This window comes from Magnolia sinica, chromosome 4 (assembly GCF_029962835.1).
Source record: "Magnolia sinica isolate HGM2019 chromosome 4, MsV1, whole genome shotgun sequence".
In the NCBI taxonomy this organism is placed as follows: Eukaryota; Viridiplantae; Streptophyta; class Magnoliopsida; order Magnoliales; family Magnoliaceae; genus Magnolia; species Magnolia sinica.
In genome coordinates, this window is record NC_080576.1 from 10,890,694 (window position 1) to 10,910,910 (window position 20,217).

Consider the following 20,217-nt stretch of genomic DNA (forward strand, 5'->3'; position numbering starts at 1 on the left):
AGTGTTTTATCAATAAGACTGATGAATGTACAGGTCGATTAGATCGACCTATTGATGGGCCACATCATGGGTGGGCCAGAGCCAATAAAGTGTAGTATTTGGGTGCTAGCAAAGTGCAATATTCTTTAAATGTTTCTCTAAATATTTTTTTTACCGTCCAAAATCAGGTGATGAATGGGGTAGCTACAAACTTACGATCTATCTCATTTTGTTATATGGCTCGTCCCAGATGTGGTCCATCTGATTGGATGAACGGGATTTATCGTTGTAGGCAGCCTACACAGCATTGTTCTTGCGGGCTTTGTAGTCCTATAACTCGCTTACTTGACTCGAAACCCAACCGAATGAACTCGGCTCGGTGAGATTTCGACCCAAGTGGCTGAGAAACTCGCTTGTGGGATTGACTCGATCCCGACTCGGTCAGACTCGCTAAGTCGACCATGGAGTAAACTCTGAGGGGCCCACTGTGATTTAGGTAATTTATCCATTCCGTCCATCCGTTTTAGCAGATAATTTTAGGGCTTGTGCCTAAAAATGAAGCATATCTAAAGCTAAAGTGGACCACACCATATGAAACAGTGTGAATTTAACATTTACAGTTGAAAAAATCTTGGGGTCCACAGAAGTTTTGGATCAAGCTTATTTTTGTGTTTTCCCTTCATCCATGTATGTGTGATCTTATGAACAAATTGGATGAAAAAAAAATAATCATCATCCATGTCCGTGTGATCTTATGAATAAATTGGATGACCAAAAAAAAAAAAAAAAAATCACTGTGGAACCTAGGAAGGCCTCTCACTCTGTTTCCTGTGGTGTGGTCCACTTGCGCTTTAGATATGCTTATATTTTGCTCACAGCCTTAAAATTAATGAGCTGGAGAAATGGACGGACAGCATGGATGAACGATATACAGTGACAGGGATTATATTAAAATTCTGTCACTTAGTCACGTGGTTTTTTTTATAGGAAGTAAAAATATATCATTGTGTTATGTTGTTGATTGCTTTACTATTAGTTATTCTATATTATTATATTATTCTATCTTTGTTTATCATGTTCCGAAGAGCACTTATAGTACTGTTAGATTTGGATTCTAATACCTATGATTGATCCGGATTTGTTGTAGCCCAGGTTTAACATCGTTGTGGTGTGACAAGGAGTTGTTGCTCCACCAATTTTTGAATTTCTGCCCCACCATCCTGATTGATTACCATGCAATTAAAATACTCGAGGTTGTCAATCTAGTGGACTGCAGTATCCTAAAAATGGATGGTCATATCACACCAGATGCTCAACTGATTGCTCATCCCATTTTAATGAAGAATATTAGCTAGTTCAACTCGCTTGCTTCACATGTGGAAACAAAGCACACGTGTGCAACATAAGAGCCCCTCATCAAGTTATCCAACCCTGTACGATCATCAAAGGACCACAACTGCATAAAACAAATGAACGGTTAAATGAAATTGACCCAGCGGTTCAGATTCTACCCACATGCATGCCTGGCCCACCTGATGATCATACTTCTTTGAATCTATGTTCTTTCCGTAAGGAGGGTCGCCTTATTAGCTGGTTTGTTGTTACACACGTGTGACTCGTTTTGCATGCTGTGGACCCACCAGATCATCCTATAGATACAATTTTGTCTACAATAATGGGCCATATGTGATGGGGACCACCGGATAAATGCATATGAAAAATTCCTCTTTATTTTACCTTTTTAGAAACGAAACGTTTCATTGCAGTAGCTAACGTAATTCCTTTCATCGCACTCAGCGTACGTCCCCTCTGCATGAAATTCACGTGAAAACTCTCGTTTGCATGGAGAGGGGTTTGCGGGGGGAAACGGATTGGCTACTCCCCCTGACACCCAGCCACGGAGCTGATGGTCAGTGCTCTGTGGGCCCCACCATGATGTATGTGCTTCATCCATTCCGTTCACCCATTTTTAAATATCATTTTCGGTCTTTATTCCAAAAATAAGAGAGATATAAATCTAAGGTGGACCACACCACAGGAAAACAATAGTGATTGGATATCCATCATTTAAATCCTCCTGAGGCTCACTGTACTGTTTATTTGACATCCAATCTGTTGATTAGGTCATAAAGACCCAGATGAAGGGAAAAAACAAAGATCAACTTGATCCAATACTTTTATGGCCCCCAAAAAAGTTTTAATGGCCGAAGTTCATCCAAAAGTGTTTCCTGTAATGTGGTCCACTTGAGACTGGGATATACCTAATTTTTTTTGTATTATCATAAATTGATCTAGAAAAATAGATGGACGGAATGGATGAAACACATACATCATGATGGGGCCCACAAAGCGCAGACCATCAGCCATTGGCTGGTGGCAGGGGGAGTAGCCAATCCGTTTCCTTTGCGGGAGCCCTGGCCATCTACAATCAGTCACACCTGCTAACATGAAACACTTGTGTGAGATCAGATCTTTCCATCAAATGGGCTATAATGTTGAAATATTCTCGCCTAAGAATCTGGCCCAATGTGTTTCAAAACGATAACGGTGGCCACCGCAGTTATCGTTATGGTAGGGCCGTAACAGTTAATTTTTATTTTTTGAAAAAATTGTTACAGGATCGTTACGGAGCTATTACAAGACCATTACGGAATTGTTACAGGAGCTATTACAAGACCATTAAGGAATTGTTACAGGGCCGATACGGAACCAAATTGTTACAGGGCCGTTACGAACCGTTACAGCCTGCTGTTTCTATAATGGCTGGAATGGCTATTTTGACCCCATAATGCGTAACGGTCATGACCATTATCGTTATGTAACTGCCGTTCTTCCAGTTAAATAACTAATTTTGAATACTTTGATCGGGCTATTTCATGCACCACAAGTGTACCACAACATGCAAAACAAATGAACGGCTAGGAAAAATTGTTTTAACCATCAGTTCAGTTTGTCCATTGTGGCCCACCTGAGAAGCAAGCAACCCATTTTTTAAGCAGAGGATCCGTGCATTTTTTTCAACCAGATATTGCCTCGTGTCCGTACATGTGATGGCCATGTCTCCACACGTGTGTGGAAGTAGCAAACATGAAAAACAGATAGACGAAACAGATCAAGAGCTCCATGCAAGTCCACATCAATATCAAATGTACGTAATCAAACTCCATGAGTCCTAATACATATCAAATCTTAATACACTCCAATAAAACAACATACATGGAATCACACGTGCGAACAAAATAAACCAAAAGAACAAATACATAACCCATGACACACCACACGTGTGGTGCCCTTACTAAATGATCTGATCACTCCAATGCAAGTGCACGTACTACTAAGAAGGGTGACCATCAACTCCATCATATGGAATTTAAAGACTAAGATTGGGGTGGGAAGCGGGAAAAGGAACGGTGGAGATTGAAGCACGGAACAGTGGAACACATCTGATCTACGGATGTTCAGGGACGGTGGGTAATGTGGGCTTCGGCAGAGTCGGCACATCAGGTAGATGAGGCACTTCCACCTTAGGCAGAGCCGGCACTTCCGGCAAATGGGGCAGTTCCACCTTAGGCAGAGCCGGCACTTCTGGCAAATGGGGCAGTTCCACCTTAGGAAGAGCCGGCACTTCGGGCAAATGGGGCAGTTCCACTTTGGGCAGAGCTGGCACGTCGGGCAAATGAGGCACTTCTACCTTAGGTAGAACTGGCACATCAGGTAAATGAGGAACTTCCACCTTAGGCAGAGCAGGCACGTCGGGCAGATGGGGCACTTCAACCTTAGGGAGAGCTGGGACTTCGGGCAAATGAGGCACTTCTACCTTAGGAAGAGTCGGGACGTCGGGCAAATGAGGAACTTCTGGTTTAGGAAGAGTCGGGACGTCGGGCAAATGAGGAACTTCAACTTTAGGTAGAGTGGGTATTTCAGGCAAATGAGGTAATTCTACCTTAGGAAGAGTAGGAATCGTAGGCAGGGATGGCTCTGAGACATCAAGAAGATGCCGGGTAGCGAAAGCGGTTTGGTCTACACACAACAAGACCAGAGCAATGAGAAAAGGCATGAGGAAGGATTTGTGAGAAGTCATCTTGAAAATGGTAGAAGATGAAGGAGAGAAGAAACTGCAATGTGGAAAGAGTGGCAGGATGGGGGATTTTATAGGGGTGAAGCTGAAGGGGATTACGTTTAGTCATGCTTTGTTTATTTGGAAAACTCAAAAGTAGATGAAGAAAATTGCTAAGGTTGGTAATGGTGATTAGTCTTGTTAGTTCACCTTCCCATCTATGAAAAATAGATTACATTTGATACTCCGGCCGCTTATGATGCTTGATACACATGCACACTGAAATTGTACACGTGCCCTATATTCAACTTATATTAAACAAATACGTTGTGGGACTCCCAAATCCAGATTGGATGAATAGTCTTAATGTCGGATTTTTGGACACTCGTTTGTTGAAACAAAACCAATGGATTTTTTTCATTTCTAACCGTTCTTTTAGTGTCTACCAATCTGACAATCAGATAATCAGATAACACAGATTTTTTGTTAATGATATATCTAAACTGGGGCACATACTTTGGACAGTTTATTTTGAATAATTGTGTTCCACGTATGCGATGTCTATGTACCTGACTATAGTTCATCACGCCCTGCCAGAGTATCAAAGCTTTTCGAGATAATACGTACGTACGATACGAGCTCATTAGAGAAATAATCCAGTGCTCTTAAGAGAATTCTAACTTGTTGCTCCTAGTTGCATCTGGCCACTTTGGCAGTCGAACTGATAAATCCGGCTGTCCATTTAGTCCAGAACACTGTTCATAGTTCATCAGGCAAAAATTTGACCAGAAAAAACGATTCTACTTATCTGATCAGTGGCCTGTAGAATTGACAGTCATGAAGAAATATGCCCAATCAGCCGTCCAAGTCATCTATTTGTTACAACTCATCATGACCAGCTTGTATTTCTGAAGATTTACTGTTATAAGGCAGTCTTGCCCATCCAACCATGGCCTGGAAAATGGACGGCTATGAAAAAAGACAGTCGATGAATATCTATCATCCAATCAGTGTGACCTTTATATTGTACCCCATGGAACAAGAGCTAGATCTAATGGACAGTCCAGATCAGTAGATCAGACTCCCTAAGTTCCCAGATGCAACTACGAACACTAGATCTAAACTGTTCTGAGATCACCGGATCATTTGATCTCTTAGAGAAATTAGAAAGTATGGTTGAACGCAGGTGGAAGAAACGCAGCGACTCGATAGATATGGAGAGACTTCGTTGCATATCATGAGGTATAAAAGTCGGAAACGGATTGGCTACTCCCCCTGCCACCAGTCCCGTGGCTGTGGTCGGTGCTCTGTGGGCCCTACCATGATGTATGTGTTTCATCCGTTCCATTCATCCATTTTTAAATATTATTTTAGGGCTTTATCCCAAAAATTAGAGGTATATAAGTCTCAGATGGTCCACACCACATGAAAACAGTAGTGATTGGATGTCCACCATTAAAATCCTCCTAAGGTCCACTGTACTGTTTATTTGACATCCAATCTGTTGATTTGGTCATACAGGCCCAGATGAAGGGAAAAACAAAAATCAGCTTGATCCGAAACTTTTATGGCCACCAAAATTTTTTTAATGGTCGACGCTCATTCAATACTGTTTCCAGTAATGTGGTCCAGTTGAGATTGGGATATATCTCATTTTTGGTCTCATACCGTAAAATTTTCTGTAAAAATATATGGACGGCATGGATGAAACACATACATCATGGTGGGGCCCACAGAGCACCGACCACCAGCCATTGACTGGTGTCAGGGGGAGTAGCCAATCCGTTCCCATAAAAGTCAACGTGAAAGTAGCTAACGCAACCAAGGGCGTGTATCATGCATGGGACAGTGAAATGCTTGTGGATGGGTACGTGCAATGCACGTAGAGATAGCGTACGGCATTTGCATGACGTGCCAAACGGACAAAGAAGCGGTTGTAAAAGAGACCAACTTTGATACTCCGGCGGAGTGTGAGGGATGATACGCAGGCACTTAGAAATTACTTTAATTGCATACAAGTAATTCAAATTAAACTGTGCATACTATGGGTCCCAGTTTACATGTAATCATGAGACAGAAAATTATGCTCATGTGATTATCGGATTGGTGGACGGTTATTCTACGTTAAAAATGAAAAAAATAATTCAAGATTTGATTCTATTTCAATAAATAATAATCAAAAGTTGGGATTGCTGGGTAAATCTGATATTGGGACTATAACTTTACAGTAGTTTAATTTGTGTCAATGGTATGCATATGTTCAATTTTACAGTGCCTGCATATCAAGAATCATATATACTTCGCCATAGTATCAAACAACTCCTGTATCGTGTTAAAAAATAACATAAAATAAACACTTAACCGCAAAATTCCCCAGGATGCCTCTGCCAACTCGCCTACCATACACGCTTTTATATATCTATAAACCTTTCACATAGGTGCCACCAAAACTATTGGCCTCGCCTATCACATTTTCCGCTTTATTACTTTCCTAATAGCGTGGATGGTATGCGAGTTGGCAGAGGCATTCCGTGGAATTTTGCGGTTAAGTGTTTATTTTATTTAATCTTTTAACACGTTACAGGAGTTGTTTGATGCTATTGTGAAGTATGGTTCTTGATATGCAAGCACTGTAGAATTGAACATATGCATACCATTGACACAAATTAAACTATTGTAAAGTTATATATATATATATATATATTATTAACAAAATTATAAATGGTGTGTTCTCACCTTTCTCAAAAAAAAAAAAGTGTGAAAAATGATGGAAAACGTTGTATTTGTATGATATCCAACGCATGCAACAGATGCATCCAGCTTATGTTTAGAATAATAAAATTTTAATTATTCCAACAAAACGTGAGTGATGATGTAAAAGAATAATATATACCACTTTTTAAAACACCCCTCTCACACTACAATAGGTATTTGAACCCATTGTTGTGAAATGTCTTCAATCCGTGCATGCAACAAGGGATTGATCGATCGACCACATTGGTTGATCAATCGAGTGAACCTTAATTTATACAGATTGGTCGCTGGACAGTTTTGGACAATCTCGATCAATCGAATTGTCAGGTCAATTAATTGACAAAATTGAAAATATTCTTATAAACTCTCTTGATAGTTTTGAGGATTGAACATGGAACCTCAATCGATCGATTGATGCTTAAATCGATGGTGCATGTAATTTTATGTAATCGCTTGATTAGTTTTCTATTCCATGTATTATGTTATATATATGGGTTTAATTGTGGAATTAAGTTATTTCAATAAGAGCTTAAACATTTCTAGGGTTTTGAGAGGAGAAAATGAGAGTTTTCTTAATTGTAAGTGCATCCATCTCTTGTATTTTCATTTTCATAGCGAATTGCTATCGCTTTCTGCTGTGGAGTTTTTTCGTAAAGATTTTTCATGTAAAAATCATGTGTACTTGTGTATGCTTTGTTTGTATTTGTTTTATCATTGGTATTGGGGTTTGCTTTCGTGGCTTCCCAACAAATGGTATCAGAGTTACATGTTGGGGATCTGATTTTGAATATGAAACATGTCGATGAAGGGATCGAACGTAAAGTGTGAAACGGAGAAGTTCACCTAAAAAAATAACTTCGAATTATGGAATGTGAAGATGAGAGGTCTTCTAGTTCAGCAGGGACCTCCTCCTCTCAACCATGGTGGCCTCGCACATTAAGGTGAACATTTTTTTGACATTGTCCCGACCTTTCCTCTTTATTTTTACATCCGCTAATTCTCGATTGATCTAAATGGTCAAGTGGATGACGTAAGGAAGCTCAAGGTCGTTACACGAGCTGCATATAAAGGCTTTAGAGCTAGCGATGGCCACGGAGGCCCAGGTGGTGGCTCACACGAAGGTCGAAGTCCTCCAAGAGGCCTTAAGGGTATCACTAGAGGATCGCAAGGCCAACGCCTCTTGGCTAGCCGCTGAGGAACATGAGAAGGTCAACTTGTTGGTTAGGGTAGCTGAGCTGGTGGCAAGGGCCAATAGGTAGAGACCTGTCTGGCTGAGGCCAAAGTCCTAGTTGTCGAGGTGGAGACGCGCTCCAGGGAGGCTGAGGTAACATGCACTCCTTGGTGTAGAGAAGCACCCAACATCTATGAATGATGAAGAGTGTGTAGAGTTGGATGAAAGACCGAAAACATATCATTCCTACTATGTTTAGTGAATGATGTTCTTTATAATGTCCTTAATCCAAAGAACACCACAGGACTTTGAAAGAAGTTAGATAGCTTGTACATGACGAAATTGCCACCGAATAGTCTGTATCTGAAAAAGGAATTCTATAATATAAAGATGGGGGAAGAGTTGGATCTTAATGATCACATCAGCATGTTTAATTAGATTATTTGCAAATTGATGAGTATGAAAGTGAAAATTGGAGAAAAAGATTAAGCCCTAATTTTATTGAACTCTCTTCCAGAGACTTACGATAGCTCTGTAAACATTATATATGTGTCACGAAAGAGAGACCATTGATGTCGAAATTGTCATCTTAACCCTTCATTTAAAGCTTTTGAGAAAGAAGGACAATGACAGTGGTTCATCTACGGGTACGTTGATAGTTAGGAGAAAAAGTTCTAAGTGGGAAAAAGGGAAACTTGCAATCTCGGTACAAGTCTAAGGGTAATGGAAATATGAAGTAATGGAACTATAGCAAGTTGGGGCATATGATGAAGAAGGATTGTTAGAATCCTAAAACCCAGAAAGTGGAGAAATTAAATGATTCATCGAGGGAGGCAAATTCAATGAAATTTGATATAGGTACAAGCATTTGTAGTGTCGTGTTAGTGTTTAAGGTCGGTCACCTATATGATGAATGTGGGAATGAGTTGATTTTGGACACGAGGGCATCATATCACATATGTCCTCATCGAAATTGGTTCACCAGTTACGACGAGTCTAATGGTGGCCATGTATTTATGGGCAATGACATTGAATGTATTATTTTTGGTGTTGGATCAGTGCACAGGTTTGATCGTATCCTAATGGTTTTAAAGGGGTAACTCATGGTGATGAAAGCGTAGAGGAACATTAACTTTTACAGGTTCATTAAGAATACTATATTGGGTAGAGTTGTAGCGTCTAGCAGAGTCCACGTCGTCATATTTGCAGCATGCATGTCTAAGCCACATGAGTGAGCATGACATGAAGGTATTTTTTTGATCGTTCCTTTATTTTTACATTTAAAAGTGTTGATTTTGATATATGCGAGTATTGTATATATGGTCAACAATCGCAATATTATTTTTAAAATTTGGTAAACATGTTAGTAAACGGGTGCTTGATTATATACATTCTGATGTATAGTGGCCATCATCTATTATTTTTAGAGGAGGGTCATCAATTTTCATTTTGTTTATAGATGAATACTCTAGAAATGTTTAGATGTACTTTATGAAGTGCAAATTCAATATTTTCACCACCCTCAAGGTATGGAAGTCAATGGTAGAAAAATAATTAGGGCAGAAGTCAAAAATTTTGAGGATATATAATGGAGACGAATTCACTTCGAAGGAATTTAACCAATTTTATAAAGATAAGGGGATTGTACGACATAACATTGTCAGATATACACCATAGTAGAATAGTATAACAGAACGGATGAATCAAGCTCTCTTGCAGAGAGCTTGAAATTTATTGAGCAACGTTGCGTTAAACTAGGAGCTATGAATTGATACCATTAATACGACTTATTACTTAGTGAATCAGTCTCCATCTACGTCGATTAATTAGTTGTAACATTATAGAAGAAGTGTGGAGTAGTCATGATGTTGATTACTTAGGGCCTTGAGTATTTGGTTGTGATACATGTACCGTCAGTTGAGAGAGATAAGGTAGACCAAATGGCAAAAAAGTATACCTTTGTAAACTATACTAATAGTGTGAAGGAAAATATGTTTTATGACCAGGTCACACAGAAGATCACAATTAGTCGTGACATTAGGTTTGATGGAGATTCTTTGTTCTGTAAGAAAGAACACAAAGAACTAGAAAAATCAATAGTGATCGATGTGAAATCGATAAGGGGGAAACGCAAGATAAAGCCGAGCCGCAACAAAAGATACATGAGCAAGTGGAGAAGCTACCTATGAGGAGAGATTCACATAGAGATCGTATATTACCAACGAGATACATAGATGACTCAAATATTGCATTCACCTTCATTATAGATGAAGGGGATCCGTTTACCTTCTAAGAAGCACTAAATGACCCAGATGCTAAAAAGTAGATGTCATCAATGCAAGACAAGATTGACTCTCTTTAGAAGAATGAGACATAAGACTTGGTGGAGTTTCCCATTGGGCTTAAAACGACCAAGTATAAGTGGATTTATCAAAAGAAACAATATACATATAAGACCAGATTGGTGGCGAAAGGATATGTTTAGAAAGAAGGAGTCAACTTAAGTGAGATCTTTACACCGGTTATCAAATAAGTATCTATCAAATTTGTATTAGCGTTGGTTGCCCAGTATAATTTAAAATTGGAGCAAATAGTTGTTAGGATTGTTTTCCTACATGAAAAATTAGAAGAATAGATCTATATGAAGTAAACAAAAGGGTTCAAAGAAGAAGGGTCAGAGAATAAGGTTTGTATATTGTTAATGAGATCGTTGTATAACTTGAAATAGTCACTTAGGAAGTGGTACAAGAAGTTTGATACTTTTATGATGAGTTGGTGGTTTATTAGAAATGAATATGATTATTGTGTCTACTTCAATACACTAAGTGATGGATGATTCATTTTATTGGTATTAATTATATGTTGATAAAGTGTTTATTGGCAGTCAAAGTATGTCTGAGATCAATATATTAAAGATAATTATTAGGGACATTTGAATTAATGAAAGATTTAGGGGCTGCAAAGAATATTCTCGGCATAGACATACATAGAGATAAGGAGAGGAGGAGTTTATAATTGTCTCAAGCATAATATCTTAAGAAAATATTGGTGAAGTTTTGGGATAAACAAAGCTAAGCCAGTTAGCACACCTCATAGTGCTCACTTTACGCTTTCTTCATAATAATATCCCATTACAGATAAAAAAAAGCAAGTTATATTCTCGTTTGCTCTATTCAAGCGTAGTTGGTAGTTTGATGTATATCATGATCTCTACGTGACCAGATATTTCACATCTAATTGGTGTTATGAGCAGATACATGTCATACCCCATAAAGCAATATTGGGAGGCAGTGAAATGACTACTTCGTTATCTACGAGGTACATCGGATTATGTCTTCATATTTGAGAAATTATAAGGAAAACTTTAGTATGTTACGTGGATTCGAACTATGCAGGAAATGCAAATAACAGAAGGTCGACTTCCAGTTACTTGTTTGTATTAGCGGGTAAAGCGATCGCTTGGATGTTAAAACTTTAGTTTGTGGTTACTCTTTCCACAACCGAAGTCGAGTATATAGTGGTGACAGAGGCTTTCAAAGAAGGTATTTGGTTGCTTAAAATGATGAACGAACTCGGATTTCAACACTTCAGTAGGAGGCTGTGCCGGTTAATTATGACAGTGAAAGTGCGATCAATTTTGTGAAGAATTCGATTTACAATTCTGGAACTAAATATATTGATGTTCGTCATCATTGTATTTGATAGGTGCTTGAGGAAGGCAGCTCTCGAGAAGATCCACACGAGTATGAATCCGGCGGACATGCTTACAAATGTGGTTCTCACAGAGAAGTTCCAATTCTTTTAGACTTCTCTGGGTTTGGTGAAATGTTGAAGACGGAGTGTGCATGAAAAACAACAACGATAGTGAGGCTAGGATGGATCCGATTAGAGATGGAGTTGTGGTTCATGATGATTGAAGGCATGATGGAGATTGTTGTGAGATGTCTGCAATCTGTACATGCAACAGGGGATCAATCGATTGACCACACTGGTCAATCAATCGACTGAACTACGATTTGTATAGATTGGTCGCTGGACAGTTTTGGACAGTTTCAATCGATCGAACTGTCGAGCTGATCGATCAACAGAATTCAGAATATACTTGTAAATTCTCTAGATAGTTTTGAGCATGTTTGATTAATTGAATATGAGATCTCGATTGATCAAGGATTGCTCGATCGATGCTTAGATCGACGACGCGCTTAATTTTGCGTAATTGCGTGATTAGTTTTCTATTCGGCATGTTATGCTATATATCATGTGTGTAATTGCGGGATTAAGATATTCCAATAAGGGCTTAAACATTTCTAGGGTTTTTAGAGGAGAACGAGGGATTTCTGAATTATAAGTGCATTTATCTCTTATATTTTTATTTTTTTTTAAAATTTTTTTTATAGTGAATCGATATTACTTTGTGTCATGGTTTTTTTTCCAAAATGATTTTCCATATAAAAATCGTATGTAATTGTGCATGCTTTGTTCGTATTTGCTCCCGTTGCCTCCCAACTCCCATAACCTCAATGTTGAAACTCTTGTAAGTCTACCACTAAGCCATGAGTAGGGACCCATAATAGGCACCACTTACCAGCACAAAAATGTACATTTAACTTATACAGTGATTCCATTATAAATATTTTTTATTATTGTGAAAATGTACATGTAACTTATATGTGATTCCATCATAAATATTTGTGATTAGTGTGATTATTACGGTTGGATGCATGCGTTTGACAGGGTAAATGTCATAGTACACATACACGTGGGCCCCAAAAAATTTCTGATTTATAATTTTTTAAAGAAAAATAATATAATATATGAGGGTACTTTAATTTGATAATTTTCCTTTTCAAAAAACAATATGACAGTATTTTGATTAGTGGGAGGATTCTTTGAGAAATCTAGGATTTATGAAGAATTTTCCTGTGAAATTTTGCAAGGAAGGAAAAAAAAAAAAAACTCCCCCATAGTAACAAGGGCTTATTTGATTTAGTTTCATCGAAAACGGATCGAATCGTCATTCCCCATAGTCTCACGGTACTGTGCAGGAGTACTAAAGGCAACTCTTTCCACATAGGCCAATATAAACGAGGCTTGTTTTAACTGCATCACCCATTCATCTCCTACAACCTCATCATCAGGAGCTCTGAACGACCAACTCTAAAAGGGCATATGGTTTTCCACTTCCAAAAGCCACTTCTCTGGCCTTAACGTAGTTGTTGCCATGATCGTTGTGTTTTCTTGTGGGGTTTAGGGAATTTTTATCCTTAGCTAGAATATATTCTATAGTTGATCTTTTTTATTTTTTATTCTGTTACTCTTCTTCAAAGAACTATAGTTATGTTGTGATTGCAGCCTTACATTATCTGGTATGTTGATTGGTATTGTTTGGATGTTTAGGGGTTTCTTATTGTCCAGATCACCATCATTATGAATTTACACAAAATTTGGATGGATTCCATGGAACCAAATAGGTCCTAAGGCTAAATTGACCAAATTCTCACCTCAGGTATTTCACAGCCATGCGACGCAACCATAAGCATTGTGTGGAGCCTACATTGTTGTGAATATTGTTAGGATCTATGGAGCTTAATCATCAAAGGTGTACTGTTCATCTAGTCAGCATTTTAGTAAATTAAACTTTAGGTAAATCCTAATTTGTTTGGGGTAACATATATTCTGTCGTGTGTGTGTATGTGTGTGTGAGAGAGAGAGAGAGAGAGAGAGAGAGAGAGAGAGCCATCATTGAATTGAGAATTGAGAGCTTTTTTTTTTTTACTTACCTTTTAGCATAATGAAATGGCATGAATCTGTGAAGGTACTGAAAGGAAACTACATAAATCTTATGATTTGCATCTTTCTTTAGATTCCAATATTGTTATGCATGTTGTGGAGAAGGAATCTTTCTCTCAACTCTAGCCGGTCAATAAAGTCCTAATAACCAAGATGGATTAATTCTAAAAAAATATTAAAATCAATCATATTAAACTAAAACTCAAGCAGGCCAAACCATTTGAACTTGAGAGGTTTTAGTCATAATTTGGCATTGTTCATCATGTTGTGGCCCATTGAAGTTTTATATATCATGCTGATTTTATTTTTTTTATAGTGAAATTAGGTTATGCATCTGATGAATTGTACCTGCTTTCTACAACAAAAGTTGTAATAGAATGTTCCAATTCGGTATTTAAAGGATGTGAATAAAATATTCACCATACTCTTGTTTCTTAGGGAGCGAGCAAAATCATTAACTACACATTGTGAAGCGCATGGACTCACCCACATATGATTTAAATATCTTTAATTTCTTTCTGTAAAAACTTACCTAAGGCCATTTAAGTACTAAGATCAACAAACTAAAACAAGTAATTGCGTGTCTTAAAAAATTTGCTGCTGCTGCTCGCTTGTGTATACTGTAAAGAGAGATATTTAAGACCAAGTATGGGGACCCACGTACGATTGATGCCTGTGAGAGGAAAGAGGCATTGGTTAGCAGGTAAATTTATAGTTGGGCCCCACCCATTGAGTGAATTTGCCTTATTTCAATGACAAATGAGTAGGGGTGTCACTAACCGACCCCAGCTTGAACTCGGCTCAGCTCGGTCTTCGAGCCTGACTGGCCAGCTCAGCTAGGTTCGGTCAACAGCTCGGGCCAGTTCAAGTCGAGTTCAAGCCAAGATCGAGCCGAGTTCGCTTGTGCAGCATTTTCACAAACACATGGACTGCACCTTCAAAATCCTTAAAAATCTCACTGTTTTACATACAACAGCAGTTGTTTTACAGGTATTTTATCAAACACCTTCTAAGCAACAAAAATCAAGAAAAAATGGTGTTTGTTTCGTATACATACCTTCCTTGCCACCAGCCACACTTCGTTGAGTCATTTCATCAAACACTTGGTGAGCAATATCAATATCATAGTAACCAAGTTACCGAACTGGTTCGATCCGAGTTCAATTTGAGTTGGGTTCGATCCGAGTTGAGTCGAGCTAGGGCCAGCTCGAACTCATTTTCGAGCTAAAAAAATCAGCTCAACTCCGCTCGAACTTGGCTTCGAACCGAGTCGAATCGAGCTTTTTCGAGTCGAGTCGAGTCGAGTGAGCTAACCAAGCTAGCTCGGTTCATGTACACCCCTACAAATGAACATCACGGTGGGACTCGAACTTTTATACTAATAGGATAACTTGTAAATAGACATGGTGTGAGCCTAACACCATTGTGGGACCCACCTTAATTTATGTATTTTATCCACACTGTCCATCCGTTTTTCCAGCTCATTTAGGGCATGAGCCCAAAATTGAAGCATATCCAAAGCTCAAGTGGACATTTTATAAGAAACAATGGGGATTGAATGCCTAACATTGAAATTTTCTTAGTGGCCATGGAAGTTTTGGATCAAAGTGATATTTGTGTTTTCTCTTCATCTGGGCCTCGATCAAGCTAATATTTGTGTTTTCTCTTCATTCAAGTTTGTATGACCTTGTGAGCAGGTTGGATGACAAATAAACATTACTGTGAGCCTTAGGAAGGTCTCAACCATAGCTATTATTATCCTCACTATTTCTTGTGATGTGATTCACCTGAACTTTGGATATGTTTCAATTTTGTGCTCATGCCCTAAATTGTGCTAGCAAAACGTATGAACAGCGTGGATAAAAGAAATACATCATCGTGGCCCAACAGAGTAATGTGTTGTGGTCACTACACAATCCCCGATCCCTATAAATGTGACACGTGGGTGGGAATGGAAATGCAAGCCCCACTATGAAGACATTGTTGTTCGAATATCAAATTGATCATCTATTAACAGGGACATAATATTAAAACCAATGGAAAGAGATGCTTATTACATTAGAAAAAAAATAAAAATAAAAATTGTGACCAACACAATCCATACAAAATAGATGCTTTGGGTCCAACACCCACGCTGAAGCCAGGACAGTGGTTGAAGGTCTTTTCTTGGGCGCGGATTTAGACATTTGAAGGGTAGAGGTGGTGAGTGACTTCAAGACTGGTGGACCTACTCAACAGGCACTCCACAACTGGGTGGATGCCCTTAAGCACGGTTTGGAAGTTTATTCTCTTTCATATGCTAAGGGAGGCAAACGTTGTAGCGGATGGTCTCTCTAGGTGGGGGAGCAGCTCTCAAGCTCATCGTGTGTTTCGCCCTTTGGGTGATTTGCCCTTAATCGTTGGGGGCATCTCTTCCTTAGACAAGGTGGGGCTGGGTAGCCTTAGGTTGGGCTAAGGGTTATGGTGTTTGGGTATATAATAGGTTGTGGCCTTGCCGGGAAGTGGATGTATAGTTTGCCTTTTCTTCAATGGATATATATATATATATATATATATATATATATATATATATATATATATATATATATATATATATAATCCCTACATTCCAGAAGGCAACCCTACCTTGAGCAGTTTCTTTCCAACCATTAATTTGATAGCCACGAGAGAGAGAGAGAGAGAGAGAGAGAGAGAGAGAGATATGGACGGCTGGAGGACATTTTATTTTGAAGGGTCACTTCACTTTCGTGCATGTGGCCCACCTAAGGAGCAACAGCTCCATTTTTTTATTTTTTTTAATGAAAAGGATCGAGGCAATTTTTTTTTACCAGATATTACGTGGATGGGCAAGTTTCCAATATGTGTATGAAATTAGCAAAACATAAAAACAGAGAAATAAAAGAGATGAAGAAGCTCAATAATCTACCGCATCAATATCAAATGAAAATCAAATTTGATTACATAGCAAAACATGTTAGGCTCCAACAAGAAAGAACATATATGAAATCACCCATCAAATAAAGCCAAATGGACAAATGCACTCACCCATGACACACCACACGTGTGGTGGCATTTAAGAACTATCGGTTGATTGAAGTGGACAGAGGGAAAGTGGACGGTGGGAACTGGGGCATGGAGCGGTGGGGATATATCTGATCTAGGGATGTGCAGGGATGGTGGGCAATGTGAGCTTCGTCAGAGTCGGCACGTCTGACAAATGTGGCACTTCGATTTTAGGCAGAGTCGGCACGTCCAGCAATGGGGTACTTCGATCTTACGCAGAGTCGTGTGCTTGGGCAAATGAGGCACTTCCGACTTTAGACAGGTGATGTAGGGCGTGGCACAAATTAATTTGCTAGCATAGTTTGACCAAAAGATGATGGACCCTAAATTGATCTTAACTTTTGATCTAGGTATTATAATGGGATGCACAACCTATCTATCTTTACAGGAACGGGTCATTTGAAGTGAACCAATCTACAAAGAGGATGGCATATGTCCATTTCACCAGAAAACGCAAACTGTTAGCTCAAAAATCAAAATTTAAGAGAAATTACTATTTTTAGTAATTCCGATTTATATATATATATATATATATATATATATATATATATATATATATATATATATATATATATATACAGTCATGCTCCCCTGCGCACCATTGCACACGTGCCATGGGTGTCTAATCTGAACGGTCCATGTGATGCGGAATCCCATAAAATGCCATGTGACAAATTTTCACCCCGATCTAATATTCTGGTGGGCCATAGCAAAGAGAAATGCAAATCAAGGGAGGAAATTGTTTTCAGTTTTTCATGGCCCACCAAACTTTCATATCAAAGTAAAACTTGGGCTTAGGGGGTTTCAGGATGTGCTGATTCACATGAACGGTTCAGATTTTGGATCCACCTCACGTATGATGGGTTCTCAAAAAAGTTCGTATGTAGTACATACGAACTGGTTCGCAGGTGAGCATTTCCGTGTGTGTATATATATATATATATATATATATATATATATATATATATATATATATATATATATATATAAGAGAGAGAGAGAGAGAGAGAGAGAGAGAGAGAGAGAGAGAGAGAGAGAGTTTAAATTTTCTTAATTTTTTTAAGAAATAACTTGTAATTGGAATTTTTATTTTTAGAAATTATGATTTAGAAGAGTTTTATTAGAATTAGAATTTCTAATAAAGTTAGAATTTTGTTATTTTTGGTAATTATGAATTTTAATTTTGTTTTTTGTATTAACGGTGTAAAAAAGACACATACATATGAGGCAATTAATTAATTTATTTTGAATTTTATTAGAATTATTTCTATGTCTTATTATGAATTTAATGCATCTCTGTGAGGAGTCCAAATAAGCTTCATGGATTCAGAGTAACTATCCCTTGAGGAATATGGTGTTCGACGTCAAATGAACCATTTCAACTTTTGGTAGACTTATCAAAAACTTATTCATAACTCCAAGTATAAGATCGTAATGTAGTAATAATCTCAATGAGACCAAGGTCGAATCCACAAGGACTGAACTTGTATGCTTTCTGAAAGTAACTAGAACTAGAACTAGAAAAAGATGTAAATCTAAATCTGAAATAATTCAAAGACTAACTGTGATTAAAGTAATTAAAACTAGTGAATTGAAATGTAGGAATGCAAAGATCCACTTATAGCAATTGAGAAGCTACCTTGTATTACATGGAGGGTTGTAGCAATTGAGAAGCTACCTTGCATTACAAGGAGGGTTGAGTAAAATAACAAGGTTGGTGAATGATGCTTAGCCTTCTTAGTTCACTTTCTCATCCATCCAATAATAATACTACATGCATTTGCTAGAATACATGCTCGAGTACTGCAACATTGTACATCTAGTCTTTACACACTGAAGCAGAGTAGTTTCAATGATCCAAACAGTTTACATAATGGGTTTCTCTGTGTATGGAGGATACTCAAAAAAGATCACTGATTATTCAAATTTCAATTTAGGGATGTATTTATCATCCAATCAGTGTGACCTTTATAGTATGACCCAGGGAACACTAACTAGATCTAATGGACAGTCCAGATCAATAGATCGGACTGCCCAAGTATACAGATACGATTAACGCACTGGACCATTTCTCAACCAAGTATGGTTGAAGCATGTGAAAAAAAAAAAAAAAAAACTTTATTTGATGACGTGGCATGACATGTCATGTTACACAAAAGTCAATGTGAAAGTACGTGTATCATGCATGGAACAGATTATCTAACATATTTAAGATGAATATGTAGCAGGGCCCACAGTTATTGCATCCAGACAGTTGATCGTATGGAATTTACAACGTATGGGGGATGAGGATGTCAAAAAACTCTTCCAGATAGGAAGATCTTCACCATCAGTGGTCTCAAATACAGATCTGGGACCCCATTTGTAGAGACAGTGCATCAGGGGCCCACTCACGTTCTGATGTACTATCAGCACGCTTTCATTCCACTATATTTTTAAACTGGACGCGAGGGATGCGAGAAGAGGAACCTAACCAAAAGTTTGTTTTGCATCTGTCGCGACACAACATCCACCGCGTGTGTCACCACTCAATGGCGCCAAGATGCCGAGATGATCCTACGATTTGAACCGCTCAGATTGTTGTTATAGCCTAAATAAGCTATTAATCTACAATCAGATTATCCTAACTTCTGAGCTATCGAAGATCATCGTTTCTTGTTCTAAATTCCTCTATGGATATTGATAGTAACAATCATCCGTTCGGCATAAGTTCTCGTGTAGCCCATGTAGCATAGAGTACATGCCATGGATGGTTCTGATCATCGGAACATTCAGCAGGTGGGTCCCAGTGTATTCCATCTGTCAAGGAATACACACAGGGGGCGGCTCCCCTACTGTAACATCTAACTCTAATCCGAGACGCCCAAATAGTGGGACCCACTGTAGATTGATCATATCCCCAATTCGACAATTCCACCGATTTGATTTTGCATGCGGAACATGCAACGCATCCATTTGCTGGCTACGTACCAGACGGCTAGGATCATCCCATAACTGTAATTTTTGGGCGCGGCTGACCCATATTTAAACGTTGATGGGACAAGATACACAATTGACGGTGGATACCTCCAAAATCCTCTAGATTGGAACTCCTAAGCTTCCAATCTGCAACCCATAAAACAACGGCTCGAGAGTGTCAATATCCCAAGGAAAACATCAAATGCATAAAGGGTTGAAATATCCTAATATAAGATGTTTTAAAAAAATAATAATAATAAATAAATAAAATAAAAAGACACCTGTCAATGGTGAGGCCCATCATATGAATGGTTCGGATCATTGAAAAGTGACCCCAATCCGATGGCAAGTCCCAAGGTATCTTATAGGAACACACGGTAGCATACCTCTAAAGGATTGTGTCCTTACTCTTGCCCCGTTAGTAGACTCACAAGAGTTTCAACAC

General features: G+C 38.5%; 1 protein-coding gene across 1 annotated transcript; it reads right to left on the reverse strand.

The window, feature by feature from the left end:
* Nucleotides 1-3,427: 3,427 nt before the first annotated feature.
* Nucleotides 3,428-4,060, reverse strand: LOC131242024 (protein PELPK1-like). The gene has a single exon (XM_058240379.1). It carries the CDS (start codon nucleotides 4,058-4,060, stop codon nucleotides 3,428-3,430), a length of 633 nt encoding a protein of 210 aa, XP_058096362.1.
* Nucleotides 4,061-20,217: the final 16,157 nt, after the last annotated feature.

Bases quoted from the DNA above. Each gene is read 5' to 3' on its own strand.
- LOC131242024 (XM_058240379.1), bottom strand. From the start codon at position 4,060: ATGACTTCTCACAAATCCTTCCTCATGCCTTTTCTCATTGCTCTGGTC.